Source organism: Echeneis naucrates, chromosome 15 (assembly GCF_900963305.1).
Source record: "Echeneis naucrates chromosome 15, fEcheNa1.1, whole genome shotgun sequence".
In the NCBI taxonomy this organism is placed as follows: domain Eukaryota; kingdom Metazoa; phylum Chordata; class Actinopteri; order Carangiformes; family Echeneidae; genus Echeneis; species Echeneis naucrates.
In genome coordinates, this window is record NC_042525.1 from 10,239,777 (window position 1) to 10,260,920 (window position 21,144).

General features: G+C 40.0%; 1 protein-coding gene across 2 annotated transcripts in view; it reads right to left on the reverse strand.

Moving 5' to 3' along the window:
* Positions 1–17,518, reverse strand: part of LOC115055514 (leucine-rich melanocyte differentiation-associated protein-like) — a 186,498-nt gene extending 168,980 nt beyond the window's left edge. For both annotated transcript variants that reach the window (XM_029521383.1, XM_029521382.1), the window contains exons 1-2: positions 17,221–17,518; positions 16,606–16,706 (exon numbers count right to left, since the gene is read on the reverse strand). In XM_029521383.1, coding sequence (XP_029377243.1) covers positions 16,606–16,706; positions 17,221–17,262 — 143 coding nt within the window. In that variant the 5' untranslated portion in view covers positions 17,263–17,518. The remainder of the gene's footprint in view (positions 1–16,605; positions 16,707–17,220) is intronic.
* Between the last annotated feature and the right edge of the window lie 3,626 nt (positions 17,519–21,144).

The following is a 21,144-nucleotide window of genomic DNA, read 5'->3' on the forward strand; positions in this document are numbered from 1 at the left end:
ATACCATTAAAATGATGTCTGGCCCAGATTGTCAGGGGGCAAACATTAAACAGGCCGGGATTAAAATGCAGATCCCAAACACCTTCCTCTCTGCTGCTGAAATTGCACGGGACTAGGCAGCTGACTTTGGATGTGCTGTCAGGGGAGACATTGCATCAACACGGAGCTGGGCTGACGAGTAGATAGTGTCACGCTCAGGAAATGCTGAGGCTTCCGTCTATTTATCACATGCTATAGTCAGTCAATGCACTAAAAGAGTGATAACAAATGAGGGGAAAAACATCTATTAATCTCCCCTTGCACTCCTAATCAGACATCATTGGCAAACTCCTCAGCACTAGAATGACATGTGGCTAGCCTAGTAGTCATGAAGGAACGTATTAATACCAACATTTGTGCTATTAAAAGTAATTTTGGTGGCTCTGAAGCAGTGAAGAAAGCAAATATCCATATTTCAAAAAGATCTTGACAGTTAAAAGGTTGTTAATGGGCATTTAAATGCTAGTACTGCTGCCAAGCTGGCAAAGAGAGTCATGAAGCAAAAGAAATGTCTCCTCTCTCAAAACCTTTAATCAAAGCAAATACGCCACTCTGCCGGCAACAAGAAAAGTTTTCCAAAAATATTATGTTATTTTTTTTACTTTCGAACTTTGTGTCATCATGACACATGGATATTATTGTGTGTTTTTTTGTCTTTATCACCAACTTGGCGGTTTCCAATTGGAATCCTGGGTTGCGTTGGTCATACCAGTGTAATTCAAAGTAATTCATTACATCTGTCAGGGTTTGGAAAACTTTTATTTTATATTGATAAGCATAGGCCAGGAACGATTAATGAAAGATATTATTACGCATCTGGAAAACTCAGCACACTGCTGTAGGTCTGTACTATGGAAGAAAATGTGGTATTTTAACTTTTCTACCGCTCAATCCTACTTGTCTCTTGTGTCAGAAGTAGTCAAAACGTCCCTGACACATGGTCTGACAGCTGGTGTGATCAGTGAAAGATCAACAAATTAATTAAATGTGAATGACAGGATATGCCGTGCAATACTTAAGTCTCCATAAACCTACACTTTAAAATTAGCACGATGAGTGACAATGAGTATAATTACATCCACTTGAGCAACCAGTTTACAGTTAGCTTTCAAAGTCTCTGGCCTTTGTTAATTGCAGCCGTTGAACAGAGACAACCAGTTAATATGTTTTCTGCTATTTAAATTAAATTTCGATATCTCTGTACAGATTAAACTAGGATGTGGCCTTGAGCACATCTTGGAGGATGGTGCTTAAGACATGGGATGATGGATGTGGATCATAAATGAGCTGATTCAAACTTACAGCTAAGGAGCTCTTCAAGCAAAGGCTATGACAGCTGTTATAATTGTTTGTATATCTGTTTGCTTTGTCCGTCATATGATGAGGAGTTGGCACCGTTCATCATGTAACAAATGTCTTTATTAGTATTTCATGGACTGCATGGGGCTGGAGTAGCAGAAAATCAGCTTTTGGGATTTCATATGCAGTTAAATTTATAGTTATGGGTTTTCAGTATATACAAAGTACTGTATATTGAGAGGTCCTGCTGAGGTTTGCATTGTTCATCCTCACTCTATTTCAAATCTTTTTCCAGGACATATATAACATGCACCCCCACCCCACCCCAAGAAGACAACCATGCAGCCTTTATGTTAATCATTGTGTAGGATAGATGTGTGTGCACAAGAAGTAACATCTGGTCTCTATCAGGTAAGAGCCAGAGTTAAAATATGAAATGTGAAAAATAAAATATTTAAACGATAAGCAATACAGAAAAACGTGGGATGGACTGAAAGTATGAGTATGAGTGATACACAGGAGGCAGAATGACTCCTGACATTGAATGACTCTTTGTATTCGCAACAAGAAAAAAGGAACAAACATCTGAAGCCACCAGTCTCATGACTAGACACAAGATCTTTGAATTTAATTTCCTCATTAGTGGCAACCCCCACCTCCCACCCTCCCAACCTCCAACCAGAGCCACAGTCAGCACACAAAAGGTTCACTTCAAGAAGTCAAACTCATGCAAAACATTTGTTGTTTAGGGGTTGTAAACACCTACAATCAATTTATTGTATGAATTAAGCACCACAACAACCCGAAGGAGCTCTTATCACACCTGATCAGCTTGTAAGTTTAAAAAAAAAAAAAAAAAACAAGCAAGAAAAGTGGGGATAATTGTGGCATATAGTTTTGATCATGTGCTCACCTCCTTAATCAGCCACCACAGTGTAAATGCAAATGAATGCCAGCTTGTGTGAACTCCGCAGACAAACGTGACACGAGTCCTCTTGTGCGAGGACTTTGAAGCCTGTCAGAAAAGGCTTGAGACAGCACTGTTCCTCTCATTAATCTCCCAATAGAGGAAATGAATAGACTGACTGGGCTTGACATTTTTTGTTCTCTCATAAAGAGAAACACAGGGGAGCTGGGAATGAAACTGCACACATTATGAAAGCTATTATCTTCAGCTGCCAGTCTCGGTGAGGGTGAAAGAGAGAGAGAGTGAGAGAGCTGGCAATCCAAAACTAATAGGCAGAATGAGAGGTGCAAAAAAAGTAGGGGACTGGGTCAGAATATCTTTCCTTCTCTCTCACTCTCTCATCCAATTACTGACAGGCAGTTGAGTATATGAAATGAGACTGAGGAATGAGAAATATTCATATTTTCCCTGAATGGCATTAAACCCTGACAAAGAAAATGGATGGTGGTTTCAATTTTGACAGTGTATCAAATCTGACAAGATTTTAAACTGATCTCAAAACACAGACTATCTGTATGATTACCAAGACAAAATAGGATGTTCTGATCTGAGGTCATTAAAAAAAGAAAAAGATTTATTACTAAAAAGACACAAATTGGCATTTTCATAATGACTACGCCAATCCTTTCCTTTTCATCAAATTACCAGGCAACAGCAAGGCCAGATGTTTACAGTAAGACTCGACTGGCACTCATCCTCCGCCACCACACAAGGAAAAAGAACGAGCATGACATAACTCAGAGTACTTGATCTGTATTCAGTCACTGCAAACCAAAATCCCCTTCAAATCTTTGATGACTGCACGACACCACACACATCCATCAGCACAGAGGTTGCCAGAAGGTCATTGATGGTTCTAATATACACTCCCTAGTTAGCCAACATCCCTAGGATAATTATCAATGGAAAGTTGCAAAATGGAGCAAGATGCAGTGTCCTGTGGCAAAAAAAAAAAATCTATTCTATAACAGCAAATATTTGCTTTAAGATCTCATGCATTTTCAGCTAGAGTAAAGCTTAAAAGCCACACAATAAGCATGACCCGAAGCGGTACAAAAACATGGTTTCGCAAAGTACAGGAAGGAAGATAGACTTTACCAATTACCAGGTGTCATCACAGTTTGTTTTTATTTTTTAATATTGTTTGTAATTTGTACATATGTAAATATGTATGTTTATGGGGATTGTTATATCTGGCAGGGAAAATGCTGTAATTGAAGGGGTAGGGATAGGATTTAAGCATACTGGTTAAATCTTTCCATTCTTTCTTCTCCTTTTTTAAACACGGAGTGAATATTGCTTTGTGTTGGCTTTAATTATTTCAATTTGCTTCGGCTCTCGATTGTTTTATACACACACGCTCAAAATAAAGCTTTCATTCATTCATTCATTCACTCTTGCATCACCAGACCCCCAGGAGAAATTTGGTCATACAAGCTTTTTCTTGCTTCCGGATATTCTTTTCAATTCTCTGTACCTCAAGCATCCTCCACTGGCTCCACTACTTCAAAAACACACCTCATGAAAAAATCAGGAGGCCTGTCTGACATGTGTCCCCGTGCCCTGATGGCATGCCAACACCAAAGACCAGCATCGATTTTGTGTAACGCGGGGTCGGATTAGCCGTCTGCAGGGATTAGCTGCCTGTGCAAGGCCTCAGGGTTCGCTATAAAACTAATAATTAATTTAAACAGCCGGGCCCATGGAAGGATACACTCACTACACATGCACAGCATGATGGGGTGAGTATGAGTGACGGATTGTCTGGTGCTTCCTGAAAGGAATAACTGTTTGCGAATACACACACACACACACACACACACCTATTGGCATACTGTATGTACATCTTGTTCCTGATGATTCGTAGTTGTGCCCCTGCCTAGCTGTAGCCCCAGATAGCCACCACTACAAACTTGTCAAGGTTCATGCTACAGATTAACACGACGTTAATTAACATTATTCAACCATTTTGCTTGCTTTAATGACTTATACTGCCAAATAGGCTCATCAGTAGCTAATGAAGATTGACGGTGAATTGTTTGGCTGATGAGACAGGACACACACTGGCACGTTTAAACCAGTCAGAAATCACAATGAAACGTCATAAAGATACAGTATATACCCAGGAAAGGCTATAAATGTCTGGAGAAGACGGCAACCGTTGTATTCTTGTTCATGCTGAATGAGGTAAAGAAGATTGATAAGCTAAGTGACAACATAGAATCTGTGGGTTTTTTTATATAACTGCATTTGACATTATACTGTCTTAGAAAGTGATATTATGAAGACTAATGAACTAATGAAAACTATACGTTCCCACTGACAGTTTTGTGTAACTATTAGCACCTGCAGAGAAAAAAATTGATAATGAAAATAGTGCACTGCTACTAATTTAGAAGTTTTCTTCATCTAAAATACAACTAAATTATCAGCGTAATTCTGCATTATATGTCATTTATGTCTTCTATGTTTTCTTGGTTCAAAAGGTCCCTGTTTACTTTAAAGATTCAATGCCTTTGTTCAGGAGGAGATCACAGCAAGAGTCTAATGTGTGAGAAGAAAAAAAAATCCAGATTCAAATTTGTGTAAAACGATGTCCATGTATATTTGACTGTTGATTTCATATACATATTATTAAAGCAAAACATAGCAGAAGTCCTTTATACCACAAAGCAGCTGGGCAGTTCTACAGGGAACTGCAGCACTGACTCTGGGGCAATGGTTTTGTTTGTGTGCAGCTGATATATTTTTGAATCCAAACACCTTCAATTAATGTACATGTGGCAGTTTATTTATATAAAATAAACTGCCACATGTACATATTTGAAACTATCAAATTCAGCAAGCCTAAAGCTATAAGGATAAAATTGTGTGTTTTACTTGAAGTGTACGAAAAACAATGAAAAGCATTTCAACTTGAAGTGTTCCACTGTAGCCTTCTGTTATCATCCCCCTCCTTTTACCTAGCTGCCAGTGAGAGTTGCCATAGTCAAAGAAGGTAAAGGGATTTCTCCTTCTCCTCCAAAGACTTTGATCTGACTGACACACAAACGGCCCTCAGATCACAAGTCTAGAGACCCTGTTGGGCCTCTCTGCCTGGTCTGCGTGTACATGTACACTTGGTCCCTATGAGGATTCCTTACCCTCCTCCCATTTCCCTTCGTCTCTCCTTCATCCCTTCTCTTCCTCCTCCTCCTCTGCCTCCTCCTTCTCCTTCTCTTCCTCTGCTGTTTGGTGTTTTGAAACATCTGAGTACAGACATGTTCTGAGCTTTGGAGCACCCAGGGGCCCAAGATCCAGACAGAGGGAGAAAATAAAGAAACTCTACAGTGCCCCCAGTACAAAAGCTATCTAACCATTACCACTGGGGAGAAACTCTTAAACATCACCAAACGTCTGGACAGACAGAGAAGATCAGAGGACTGTTCGGTCCGTTGTTCACATAATCATACTGTCAGCTAATGGTGCATTCAGCAGCACACAGTGGAACCACTATGATGGGAGTCAATGCATTTATCCTAATGGATAGACAGCGTTTTATGAGGGAAAACAGAGCATAAGAATACTGTACTACACAGACGGCTGGCCCCAAAATAGAAGAGTTCATTGTAGTTTTCCAACACAGACGTGTCAGCAGCATGAACATGAAACATGCCGTCACTGTTTCTTATCTCAATATGTCCCTGGGTGGAAAAGTGAGGCAACAGCTTACTGATGTCTTGCAGCCTGCCTGACCATTAAAACATATTTCCATGCTGATGCATGTCAGATGTAGCCTAAAAAAAAGCCATAGCTCGCCCTTGATTTCATAGCACATTCCCCAGTACAGTTTTCAAAACTTACTCTTGATGTTTTGCAAATGGACAAGTAAATAGAGACTATAAACAAGTTATAATAATGGCGGAAAGTGGAGAACAAGAGTACAGCAAGGAGAGAGCACAGGGGCCGTTATCGTCCACAAATCTTCCTGTTAACCAATATCAAGTTCTCAGGATGGCGGCTTGGAAGGACAGTCAGTGGTTTTTATAAGTGAAAGCTGTGAAAGATGTGAGTAAGTTTATCCGAAATGGAAACAGGAAATGGGTTACAGCTGTGCTGAGAATGTGGCACAGCTGTCCAGGGCCAGAGATGGTTTAAGCATTCTACAGGAGAGAAGAAAAAAAAAAGAAGATTCACCCATAAAAGGCTGCAAGGGGCTTGAAATTGCCAAGCAAGCAAATAAGATGGCCACTCAAGAGTGGCAAACAAATTAAACATGGCTCGACTTGCAGAGGTTAAAAGTTTATTATGTTACACTTACCAAAACTTAACAGCAAAGTCTTTTGGCAATCACAAGGCCTTCAAGAGCTGCTGTGTCTAATAACAGCTTCCAACTGCATTTTATGGTTATAGGATTTATCCATCTACTGACATTTATCATGCAGCCCTCTTAAAAATTCATCCCCTAAATTTCAAAACATGGCAAAAACTGCAATCATCCTCTAAAATCTTGGCATGAATACACACATGTATCTGTCTTCACTTTTCACCCTTGGGCCCTCTAGGAAAGATTGTGGGAGATTGAAAGCCATGAAGCGACCAAAACTGCCTAGACCATACCAAAGTAAGTTCCTTTGTTCTTCTTCCAAAACAGGCTCCAACCCTCCAACCCCCCCGCCTTTTTTCCATTTGGGACTCAGCCAAGGGAAGTAGAAGTATGGCTGCCCCTCTCCATGCTCTGTCCTAATATGTTCCATGCCTTCCAGTTGCTTACATCATCAATCCGGGAGATGGGTAAGTGTGATGGGGTGAACATAAACAGAGATTGAGTTATAGTCTAAAAGAGACTTGGACCGTGTTTCAAGCTCGAGTTTGTGCACTCTCCCACCTAAAAAAAAAAAAAGAATAAATAAATCAATAAACAAATGACACTCATACAGAAAAGTCCTCTAATCATTGTCGGGTATCCAAAATGACTTTGCTCAATGTGCTCCAAAACCAAGGCAGCAAAGGCAAAGGATTGAAGACAAGGAAGCAGTTACACAATATTGAAATTCACCCCCATCATCATCTTCAAGCAGCAAGCTTGTTATTGACAGTCAAGTGCCAGTCCTAATCATCTCCCTTTTAATGCTCGCTTAAAAATACACACCCTCATGTCAAAACCTGAGTACACATTAGCTCTCCCCAAATTGTCTACTTACTAAACATGTCACTAATGAATTATACATCAGACTTTTTCATCTCTCTCATATTTACATGGTGTTTCAGCAGAATTTGTGTAGTAGTTGTAAAGTATTTAATAAGTGTTTAAATATGTACGAGAGTCAAGATCTTAGCCAGAGCATGCAGCATACAGTGTGTGTTTACGCAATATCAAAAGACTCTGCTATGTCTATCAAAATGAGTAAGACATATGGACAGTTTGTTTTTCACTTGCCAAAATAGGAAAGGGAGTATGACCACTTGGGCCCCATCAGGTCAAATCATAAAGATCCATCATTGGCTTTGCACTCTGCTAAAACGCTAAGGAAACATATTGTAGATTTTAAGACCCTTTTTATTCAGCCAGACTGTGTACTAAAACTAATTGGATTTCTGTCAATGGAAAAAATATATCCCTGGGACAGCTTTGAACTCAATAGCTCTGACTGTCCAACTGCGCATTAGGGAGTGGGACCTTGCCACATGCCAAGCACCGAGGAGGAAAATTAAATCGGTGGTCAACATAAAATATTAAAATAGCATGGTATCGAATTTTTGAAAAATGATGTCAGGGTGGCTCATTATGGCCAGCAAGGCAGTGAATTAAGCTATATTTAGTGGGTGATAATTGAAATCATAGCTGTAGTCATTACCACTGACAAGTTTCTAAATAATACCTAATAAATCCCCTCTTTTTAGCAAGGTCCCCATGACAGCTGGAAGCACTGAAAAATATAAAGTACAGAAACAGAATCTCTTTTCCTTTCTTTCCTCTCGTCCTTCCTCCACGCTCCCCACCAACTCTTCTCTCCCCCTCTCTCTTAAAGCCAATAAAATGTCAGCTTTTATTCTCCTCCTCCAAAGTGTTGGCTAGATGTCAGCAGGCCCTTCTAAAGCTCTGCCACTGCAAGCTGAAGGCCTGTAAATCTCCATGTCAGTGGCACGCCATCCGTCTTGGGATATACAATAAAAAATGTGACGCAGTCATAAAAGGAATGGCATCACTGCCCAGTATATATAATGTGAACAAAAGGAACATAAAGATGTTCCATTCCATTCAGAGTCCTAAACCTAAAGATGGCCTCAGATTGAAGAAGAGGAGAGACGCTCTTGAAAGCTGATAGCAGCCCCTGACAGTGATTAACAGACGTTTCAGTGGACTTTTGTTGTGTTTTAACAGAGATAAAGATTTATATTGTTTATGTTATACTCTGGGAAAAGCAACTGATAGACTTGCTGGTCGGCTGTCTTGCGATATTCTTTTTTTTTTTTTTTTTCTTACTGTCAAAAAAATGTCATAAAACCAACCAGAGGAACTAAAACCAGTCATATACTAAGCCCACTAACAAGTATTGCCTCTGCAGCCAAAGCCTGATACAGTTCCTTCCTTTCTGCCACAGACATCCAAACTGTTAAAAGCACATCAGTGGGCCACCCTGTTGCTGCAGTGGGTGGCACATTCCATCATTAAGCTTAAAATGAGCATTAGAGTTTATTTTGATTCAATGCCATCAACATTTCTCTGCTGCTGCAAATACGCACTCAAGCACCAAATATGTATTAATCCTATCTCACAATGAAATCATCAGATAATGATTGATTTTATGGCAGTCCAGTGATTTTGATCAGCAAAGTAAATATCGGTCAACACAAACAGTAGTTCAACAAAGTTTATCTTTTTCTCTTTGCTTGCTTGCTTGCCTCAAGTCACATATACACATATACATATATATATATATATATATATATATATACATACATACACATACACACATACACACAACATCAATCATCACTGTTGCCTAGTTATCTACCTAGGTAACCAACTTCATTGCGTAAGCCTGACAGAGGGAATAAGAAAATGCTACCATTTTTGGAAGGCAAGTGTTTGGGATGAAAGTTCAAATGGAAAATGAGCTTGACCACCCTCAGTCTGAGGGTTAAAACTAAATGTTGATCCTTTTAATTAAGTGCACAAATCTGTGGGCCTGTTCAATGTTCTTGAGAATTTCACACGGAGTGGCTTCCAGCTGTGAATCAGAATATATGCTTCTATATGGGTGTGGTTTAACTTTAAAACAAACTTTGAGTAGCTGAAGATCAAATGTCCATCCACAGCATATATGGATAACTATATGCATGTAGTATATGTTACAACATGTGTTCAAAATGGATTTCAATAGTAGTTAATACACAGGCACAGTGAAATATGATGTCAGAGCTATAAAAACAAATCAAACTCAAGATTTTTACAAATACTCTCCCCTTAAAGTTCCATATTTAGGATAAAACATGAAGTTCAACTGAGAACATTTCCATTTTGAGTAACATTTTTATGATAATCAATAAACTTAAGTGAAGATACACTGCTGGAAACAGAAACCACAAAGACAATGGACCATGTACAAATTCAAGACGTAACAAAGGACCCATAATTGTGGTTTGTTTTCAATCATATACAAGTTAGTAATTTTGAAAAAAAAAAAAAAAAAATCTAATAGATTTTGGCTAGCCTTTATTAAAACTGAAAGATGTTTGTCTTAACGTAAATCGTGCTGCTTGAATGCAGAAAGAGGTTTTGTGTCTTATCATTAAACTTTTTTGGAGTTCTATCCAAAGAAACTGTAAATGGGACCACCCAAGCTGCACAAAATACAATTTCATCTAAATGATGAGAGCCACCACATAATGTCAGGAAAAGAACACATTACTCTTTATTACTTCATGATAGGTTTCATTGACTGAGGCTCTTTGTTTGCTCTGTTGTAACTGGCCTCAGAGGTGACTCAACTCAACAGTGTTTGCTGCAATCGCATAAAAAGAAAATTCTGAATATAAGGCCAAATTGGAGAGATGGAGGAACAAGACAAGTCATCCATTAAGCATAACATCCTGAGCTCTGTGTCATTCCATAACGCTCCCAGGAGGAGTCCATCACTTAAACAAAAACATCCCTATGAAAATTAAAATGGTTGTTTTTTTTTTCCAAAAGCCACAAAATGATATAAAATATCAATATCCTTGATATGAATAACTTATTTCCTGCCAGACCTTGTCCCTCTCATCCCTCTGGTTTAAATCTCTTAGGGCTGAGAGAGCTCAGCATCCTCCTTAATTTATGAGACAGATCAGGTTATCCAAGTATATCGGCCTAAACAAGCCTGATAGATCGGATATGGAATATATTTTCTCAGCAGCGCCAAGTAAGCCACTGCCATTACCAGACACACACACACACACACATGCATGCGCGCACACACAAATACACACACACTAAGCAACCAGTTAAGTGATTTGAGGACTTCATACTGCCAATGTTTCATATCCTCTCCTCCTAACTGACACTTTATCTGCATACCAGCATGTCTGCAGATTGAACACTTAGGCAGCACAATGACAGGCTCTCTTCCCATTGTCACTTCTCATTCTAGGACCAGTCTAATGCCTCTTACTGGGCTTCTGCCAATAGTGGAGTATCCCCCACCCCCCCTTCCCTCCCTTCCTCCCCTACCTCCCCTACCCCCTCTACTCATCAAACAACCTGACTCTACCTATCTTGGATAAAAAAGGAGCACCTGATGTCTGTGACACTCATTTGTCAATTAGCTGGCTCCTTCCTGTGTTGAAATACAGCGACTTGAAAGACAGAGCGGTGCCTGTGACGAATTAAGAGAGACAGATGAGTGAGACATAAGCGCTGGAGTAATACTATAATGTTCTTTAGATATGAATATAAGACGACACAGCTGACAGGCCATACAAGGTTTTATTTCATTTCTCAGTGTACCAGGCCTCCCTATTTTGTCTTCTTTGTTCTCTTTTCATCAGACTACTTACATCTCATTTTGACAGCCGGGCGACATTTAGAGCACTTTCGTTTTAAAACGCGAGTTAGCATACTTGATTTGTCATTAAAATGCAAAACGCCTGCCATCACCAACATAGCCTGGGTGAACACATAGGACCTCAGATACACACACAGAACAGATACACACACAATGTACATGAACATATGCACAGGTAGCAGTTGTTCATCTGCAATACTCAAGTACACTATGAACACTTCTTTCGTGTCAGATTGAATTTCTAATTGCCTTTGTTGCTAAACTTTTGCACCAACTTTGCTAAAATCTGAGTTTGTCTTCAAGAATCAAATATATTCGAGTACTTGACTTGATAATGTGACAGCAAAAGCAAGCCAACTCCAGTTCAACGCCAACAGTGAAAAGACAAGACCAGGTTGATACTCCAAGCTACTTAAAGCTTGTCATTAAAACCACTGTTTTTGTTTCTGCACTTTTTTTTGTCAGGTCTGAGAAAGGACAGAAGAAGAGGATATCAATGATGGAGGACAGAATCAAGCACCAGATCAACTGGTTTCCATGTTAACTTTAAACTGATTATCCACTGAATGCAGCACCAGTTACTTGAAGTTGTTCTCATAAGGTCAAAGGGGGTGCCAGAGCCAATCTGGGCGGGTACACCCTGTCACCAGTCCATCGCAGGGCCAACACACAGAGACAGACAGAGAGCAACAAACACTCACACTCACACTCAAACCTACAGACAACGACAACATGATGTCTTCGGACAGTGGGAGGAAACCAAAGTAAACGGAAGAAACACACGCAGGAACAGGGAGAACAGCCACACTTCACACAGAAAGACCCCAGGCCGGGAAACGATCCCGTGACCTTCTTATTGTGCTAACCACTATGCTGCCGTGCTGCCCTGTTCAACAACATACATGGTATAATTGCATAAAATTGAACTCCAGTCTGATAACGAATCCTCCCCACCATCAAATTCCTTCTCATTTTGGGTGCTCATATGATTGAGCATACAATGAGTAGATAGTAGAAATCATCTTATAAAAATAAACAAGACCGAATCACCTTGTGCACAATCTTGAATAAACGTCAGTGTATAACTTAATCAAATTGCAATTCGATATGTCAATATCAATATGTCAATGGTTGAACAGCTCTCTGACGTTGTCACAACAAAAAATAAACATGCTTAGGATGCTAATTATTGCAATCTGATCTGATGTAAATTTTAAGCCTCATATTTAAAAACAGAGATTTGTTTACCACATTTGTAAAATATACCAATAAACCAAAATAACCAAAGATTAGGATTAATATCAAAAAATATGTCATAGTTGTTTAAAAAAAATCTAATAAGTCATTTGTCCATTGCAGGTGCACTTTACAATGTCACACAGGAGGGGAACATCAAACAACCAAAAGCAAAGTAAAGCAAAATCGTGATTGATCAACTTTCAGGTCAGGTCTGAGGTTTTACAAATGCTGGCAATGCACAGATGCAATTTGTTGATCAAGAGCCATGTCAAATCTAAGAAGAAAGGTGCCACTGTTCTAATAGTGTGAGAGATTCTTCCTGCAAATCACACATGTCCTCACAAAAGCCTCATGTGATAGCGCAGCATGTTATAGATGCAGACACCCAAAGTGCACCGCAGTCACAGATGAGTATCATGTGAACACAGCACATGCCCACTCACTGCATTGTGTGCACACCTGACCTGGAACAAAGTGGACAACACAATACTCTCCAAGCTCATCCTGAGACAGAAATCTCGCTGTGACCCACACATCTCAACACATTGATGAGACAGGCTGACACTGCAGCACACACAATGAGAGGTGTGGGTGTGACAACCCGCTACCATAATTTCATCCTGCCATTACCTGCCCAACCACTCATGGTTATGCTCACAGAGACAGATGCACAAACACTGCAAGCAAGCAAGCAAGCACAAGCATACACACAAATATAAATATATGCACAACACCAAAAAACAAACCACAAAAAAAAAAAAAAAAAACAACAGCACAAGACTCAACAGTCTTAAAAGTGATGCCAGTACCTCGCTTCTCACTTTGACTCATTGTCAGGCTGCTGGATGATCGTTGTTGTCAATTGAGCTGACATTAGCGACAACAAACTCTGGCAACATCTCCCTCTCGATTTCAGTTGAGCAGCATGAAGCAGTGCACAATGCTGAAGGCAGTCCACTGAGTTGCACAAACGTGCATCTGTTTACACCTGGCTTGCTTCAGCTGACACCCTGAAATGAGGGCATGGTGTCAATACACCAATGTCTCTACTATTTGACATGTAATGTGAAATGGAACCTAACTAAACTTCTATATTTATGAATGCTGGAGGTAATATACAAACATAACATTGTTTTAAAGACCAAACATATGGATGTCGGTTACAATTATATTGCAAAATTGCTCTTTTGTTAGATTTTTTCCCTGGGAATATACTAAAGCTGCAGGGATGATTCATTTCTTTACTGCAAGGGCAAATGTGTGCCTGTACATTTCTTTTGACCCATAATAAGCCATGCCTGTATTTGCATACTCTGCAAAAAGTGATTTACAGGTCATTGTTTTCACACTGACAGTCAATGCACAGGAATGATTTAAAATATGCACAAGTAAGAAGAAAACCCAGGAAAGGAAATGTTTCGTAACACTTTAGTACAAATTGAAAGGACCATCAAAATAACTGTTGGATATTGGTTGAAATGTCAATAGCATTCCTTTCTTTACTTATTTACATGTTGAAGATAAGTAAAATAAGCAAAGCATGCAACTGCCTGCTCCACTGTGAAAGCTTGTGCTATTTTGTCAAATTTTATTCCACAGGAATCACTACTTTTGCAGGCAAATATTGATATATTTGTTTGTTTTTGCAAATGCAATGGCATTTGATTTTTGTCACTTCATCACCAAATTCTACCCACAAGTGCAGTAGCAAAACAACAACAACAACAACAACAACTCTTTGCAGGGAAATTTTTCCACCAGTAAGCTATAAGTCGTGGGGGGTCTGTCAATGAGATGCATTCTTATGGGGATCGAAACATCTTGGAGGGGTTGCAATGCCCTAGTTAGCATATAATATTATCACATGATGAGCTGCTTATTGAGTTACACAGCTCCACCCACCCACGACCCTCCAGAGTTGTCATGTGAGCACCTATAGAAACCAATCACAAGGGGAGAGAGAGAGTTTAAGAGAGGGTGTTGGATATATTAAGTCTGGAGGCTCTGTGCATGTGGTGGAGAAGCTTGCAAAACCACACTAGCAGGCCAGTAATATATGTACTTTATAGCTATGAATGGAGATGCAGCGCTCAGACAGTTCAAACTGGCAGTTAACATTACCAGGAAGACTCACTCCTGAAAATTAAATTCAACACATTATGCAAACATCTGTATATGTATCTCCAAATGTGCGCTGGGTCTTTAAAAGTCCACAGGAGATGTGCATACATATAAAACGTTTGCAATAAAGTAAAACTACCTCTAGACACGTTTGATGTTGAACCCAGAATATGGCATTTCAATGCAAACCATTTAAAAACTCTGTCCATAGAAGAGAAAAAGATGAAGCACGATGTAACAGATCATTCTGCCCACTAGCAAACCATCAATCAATAGTCCACTGATATGAGCCCCAAATGGTTCGAGTATCACCTCATTACTCCTGCACTGCTTCTCTGCCCATACCAACCTTTGAAGTTTAGTAATGATATCTGACATCTGAGATTAGCTGAACTGAAAATTAATAATGAATTAGTAATATGTGCGTTATAAATATTTCATTCCAAACATCAAGTCCATAATGTGACAGGTTCAAGGGCAAGAGACATAATGCCAGCCTTGATCTCCCTGAAACCAACATACATAAGGGTTGTTCCAGTCAGATCCCATAAAGATATTTGCCAGACATAACAGGCTTCCTCTTCCGCTGAAGTAAGACAAAGACGTCTACTGTACAGCTGTCCAAGAATGTTGTCGTACCCTGCAGATGGTAGTTATGATCTCGCTGCAAACATCCAGTGTGAACTGTGCAGGTTTGCAAAAGAACTTGCTCAGGTTCAACATTTGGACTCAATATGTTACAGCAAGTAAACACTGTCATGAGCGCCTAGCTTGCTTTTAGCTTTTTGATACCACCAACATGGCAACAGGCTGCTGACATCTTACTCAGACATTAATTAAATGTGTGTGCACTCAGATTACACATTACATGCACCAGTCCTCAAAGATTCATTTTTAAATTGCAGCACTTTAAGTGAACACTTTGACTGCGTGACAGTTACACTGGAGGGCAGTGCAACTGTAATAAAATTGAAAACTCGTGCACAAGAAGTTATAGACTTATAGAAGCTGGGTAAGAGTGGTGACACATCTTAAATCCACAATACCAGACAAGCAAAATATACCAGCAAACACCAAATGTCTTTTACAACCTGTTTCTTATTGACACTTATTGTGACATTTGGGTCAACTGGCTAATCACAGCCAATCACATATAATCACACATGGATGCAGAAAATAATGGGTCAGTATGTCATACGTTTGCTGGGAATTATGTTATTTTTCAAATATCTGCTTCATACTCACACACATTCACAGTGCTTTGCTCACAGGCTCGTCACCAGTTAATTTATTCATTTTTTTCCATGAATATTTTTTACAGCTAGTTTGCACACTGTGTGCAAATGGAAGGGGGGGGGGGGGCTCCTGAAACATGACAAAATGTAAATCAGGTAAATTGAGGACTCCACATCATCGGCTCAGACAACTGCCTCAAGATGACAATTTTCAACAATTTTTTTTATTGCCCCGACTGAGACAGCTTCATGGTCTGACAGTTATGAAAAAGGGTTCAGAGACAAAAGCACCTTATAACCATCATCTCCTTCCTTTTACTTGCCAGATCAACTTCACTAGGCCTGCTGCTGAAATGGCAGCCCCCTCTGAAGCAGCTGCCACGAGGTGTTTCTTCATCTCCTGACAGAGAAATCTTTTCTTCTATTTGCCCCAGAATTAGCATGTCACATTTATCGATCACGGCTTTTCATCCTGCTCCGATGTGCCATCGGCCCGGCGTTAACAGTCATTCAGCTTTTTGATGGTCTGATGACACTCCTGGCCGCCTAGAGACCAAGGTCACACATTCAAGTGGACCTGATGTAAAATACGCATGTCTCTGTACAAGACTGAGAAAGAGGAGAAGGGAGAGACAGGCAGCAAATGCGTCCAGGTGATCACACCTACGTTACCTACCTGAGCTGATTGAAGCTCAGATCCAGCCTTCTTGCAAAGTGGCCATATTTGTCTCCAAGGAAGTCTGGGATGTCCCGACAGTCGTGTCCAATGTAGGAGAGCTGTACAAATAGCACAGATACAAAAATTTGAGAAGTGCTGGAACAAATCCACCCTTCACATCTAAACAGCACATTGACATCAGCCTAGGACACCGTATCAGATACCATCAATATAATTTACTTTTCTCAGATATTGTGCCCCGTAGAGCTTCAGCTGACCCTAAAGTGGAAGGCAGCAGACTATTAACAGTTAGAGATGCTATTTCTTCAGCGAGGAAATGGTCACTTTCTAATTCATCTGTGCACATAGGGGCTAAATGCACAACGTTTCCGACCCGCACATTTGTCCCGCAGCATGGATCCGTTATGACGCGGTCTAACTCCCGTTATTTTGAAGTTTTGCAGCAGGAAGTACAAAACTGAAAGTCACTTCTCGGCTGCAGCGTCACATGACGCCGGTGATGTCGACGGGATAAACAAATCCGGTTAACGCGCGCTGATCCGGGGCAACAAAAACCGCTGCTTGTTATCAGAATCAGAAAAGCATCAGCAAGACGCTCCAGAGCAAACTTACCTGAGTCCCATTGAAAGCGACCAACGACTCGTTGAGTGCCATAACTTTTCCCCTGAGGTTGACAGCCCACTCACTGTGTGTGTCTGTGTGTGTGTGTGTGTGTGTACGTGTGCGTGTGTTTTGTTTCTTCTCAAAAAAAAAAAAACAACTCTCCACTCTCACAAACCAGCAGAGTCGGCAGCCAAAGTCACACACACACACACAGAGTGGAGAATCTCGCCGCTGTCAACATTAAAAGGTGATGTTTGTGAATGTAACCTCAGCCCGGCTACTTTGGAGATTTGCTGGCGCTGCTGCAATTGACTTGCACAACTTCCGCGTGCCGACCCAATCAGCTGACCTGCTGCTGTTGCTGCGCGCGGAAGGAAGCACGCGGTTCGAGTGTGTCATAAATTAAAAAAAAAAAAAAAAAAAAAACAATCCGTAGAAAGAAAACAACAAAGTCCCGATGCAGGGACAGCATGCAGCCCTGTCAAGTCCACCTTTCAGGAAATTTTTGAGGAGTTTGCATTTTGCAGGAAGTGCAGATTCATGTGATGAGAGAATGAGGACATAAGAAACACCTCTACAGTTTTTATACAAAGAAATAATAATGAATCTCGGATATATCGTATTTAATTTTATTTAGGCAGCTGTTTTGCGGTGGAGGTTAGTTGAGTAAACGGCAGCTGCCCTGTATTGACCCCCACTGCTATGTCCAATCATTGAGACAGGATGGACTCAGCCCACAACACACTCAAATTATAAAACTTTTCACTAAGCCTGTGTTACTTATTTAACTAACCATGAAGATAGTTTTGGTTTTGTGTGAATACTTCTTTTAAAAACTGGAAATACTTTATACTTATAAAATAATCCCTATTAAAACTGCAGTGACAACTGTTTATATGGGATATTCAAGTGAGGCTAACTGTGGGGTCGTCTCTGGAGTCAATGGTTCACACAACATTACACTATAATTAACACGTGTTGGTTGCACTGAACAGCATTAAACACAATACCAAAGGGTTGTGACATTATGTTTGTGATTGTTTGGGGCCCTGTTTTATTAGGCTAGCCTATTAAAGCACAAGAGGTCTGAGATGAAACAATATGTGTAGTCATCTGCAATGTAGTTAAATGTGAAGTATAGCAGTAAAATCCTTATTGTCTACGATCCATAGGCTGCATATAAAAAAACCCTGATGCAGGAAAAAAGTTTGTAGAAAGGAAAGGGTAGGTTTAGCCGTGCTATGGTGCCTCCACAGCAGCATGTGATCATTTCATATCTCCAGTGGCAACAGGTAGGTTTCCCTTTTAGTCATGTAAAGTCAATACCTTTGCACTACAGCAGGTTAAGTTTGAAGATGACTTTGACTTTGACACTATCAATTGAATGTGTGTGCTGTTTTCCTCAATAAGCCAACCCTAAATCCAATGCTGACTTGTAATAGATATGCTTACACAATAGCGCGGCCGAGCTGATGGCTTTCCACACACTGTAATGTAACTGTGTCGTATTTAAAAGATCAAAGCATATTTACTGAGACAGTTTGTACTGTCCACAAGACTGTTCCTAATCTTCTACAATTATGATAATTGTGAGCATGGATGTTTGCGTGTGTGTAGTCTTGTTGTGAATGAAAATAGTGTTAATAATTCCCATATCTGTATCTTGATGTAAAAAAAATCCTCATGATCTGATTTCAAAGGGAATCTCTCTACATTCCTGACTTTCCAGATAACCGTGTAAAGATAGAATGGTGCTGGGTCATCATGCCACATAAACTGCAATGAGGCAAAGGAAATCGTTACATATTAAGAATGTGCATGTGACTGAGCGGCAGTTTGACCTGCAGGTCAGAGGTGGCGACAGTGTTGTTTTTATGAAGATTTTGGAATCAAATAAAATCATAATTCTGACACAAATGTGAGAAAGTTTTGAACCACTTTCCTCTTACACACTTAAAGTCAAACATGTGACTAAATACAGATCGTTACATGGACTATGAATGTAAACAGACTTTCACTGTTTTATTTTACCCACACATGCACAGTCCCCAATGTGGGCCACAATTTCTGCATAAACTGTCTGGAGTCTTGACACATATCTGCTAATGCGTTTGACTGCTTGATAATAAACTTCAGCTATCATAGCTGGAAAATGGTGCATTGGGGATCGTGTTCCCCAACCAAACCAGCTGCAGCCTTAGATAATAATGTTTGGATACATTTTATTTTATTTATTTATTTATGTATTTATTTTTTTCTTTTTTTGCATTCGATCAGATGAATACGGTGAGTACTATAAGATAGTCACTTTCATTCATTTATATTTTAGTAGGGCTGAGTGTTACTGTGCCCTCTGAGCATGCAGGCGGCCTCTGTAGCCCAGCAGCAGCTGATTGAAGCAGCACAGTGTTGCTCCTCACCGCTCTTCACTTGTTTCTAATGAGTGAGAAGGGCTGATGTGTTTCTTCAAAGGGGCTCAAAGCTGTACACTTTTGGAAGTGACGTTAGCACCGAGAGAAATGTGGAAAGTTTATATTGCTCACTGCACCGCTCCTCTTCCTCACTGTGTGTCATATGACGTCATGTGAGACCTCCCATACGCGGAAAAACTCACTTTCTCCCTGCAGCCCGCCCGGAGAGAGAGAGAGGAAGAGAGAGAGAGGGAGAGAGAGAGAGAGAGAGAAAGAGAGAGAGCGTGTGTGCATGGCTTCAGCCTCCGCCGCGCTCCGTGCGGTGCTTCACGTTTGACAGAATGCAATCAGTGGCTGTGGTTGACTAATGCAAAATATATTTCTTCTAGACAGAAGGACTACTTCTTAATGTTGTTACAGTTTTAAGTTTTTTTTTTTGTTTTGTTTTGTTTTGTTTTTTCTTTTCTTAAAAAAATCATTTTACCTCTGACGTTTTACATCGGGGCTTAGTAGGCAAAGCTTCCAGGTAATGTCGTGTCACGGACTCTCCTGTGAACCTGTCCTTCCTCCTTGGAGATTTCGAAAAAACAAACCTTTTTCCATGCATGCATCTGAATGGTTATAATATTCTACTATGCAGCCTCCGTTTTCTGTCTGTTTATGCGATTTGGAGGTTATTTGTGTTTATTAAAAGAAAGGGGGAAAAATCCTGCATGGCTGAAATGGCACCTCAAAGTAACAGAATGGAAATGCATAAAAATAAAATTAATAGCTTCTTTTTACATTAAAAAAGAATAGACATAAAAAAATGCAATTTCTTTTAAGTATAAGTGTATGTAAAATTGAGGGTCTGTGGTAGTTTAACTGTAGATTTTCTATAAATTAGCCATTAGATTAAAATGTGTCCTTCCTTGTGGCAAAAAAGTCGGCCCTGCATATCAAAGTTATCATGCAAGTCCAACATATCTCCTTGCCAGATGTAAATAGTTGTATTTGCATGCAGGGAGTTATTCATAAACATGTCAGTATTATGAAATATATGGGGATATTAAAACTTTCTATTTAAATATCATGAATTATGGTCGCAAGAATGTGTTCCCATTTAAGGGGAATGCCGAGTATTTTGGTGTCTGGTGCAGAAGCCCATTCGTCATACGGACAATAAAGAGGGTTTTCGCCTGACAGTGAAAATTTATGGTTGCCCTTCTTTGCCCTAATAACTCACATATTGTGTCACGGACTGACAGCCCTTGAAGAAAACAGCAAGCCTGTTATCAATCACACATCTTTGCATATTGTGAAACGTGCCCCCCTCCCACCCTCAAACCCCCCCTCTCTTTTTTTCTGCCAGAGAAAAACTGTGAAAACACTTTATCCCTGCTCATTTGTACTTTCCCCATCCAATTCTTACAAACTTGCTCATTAAATTGAAAGGAACTCTTTTGGAGTGGGAGTTTATTTAAATTACACATTATTTCTAAATGATAACTTATATCTTCATAAAAAAGACAAGTTGAGCTTG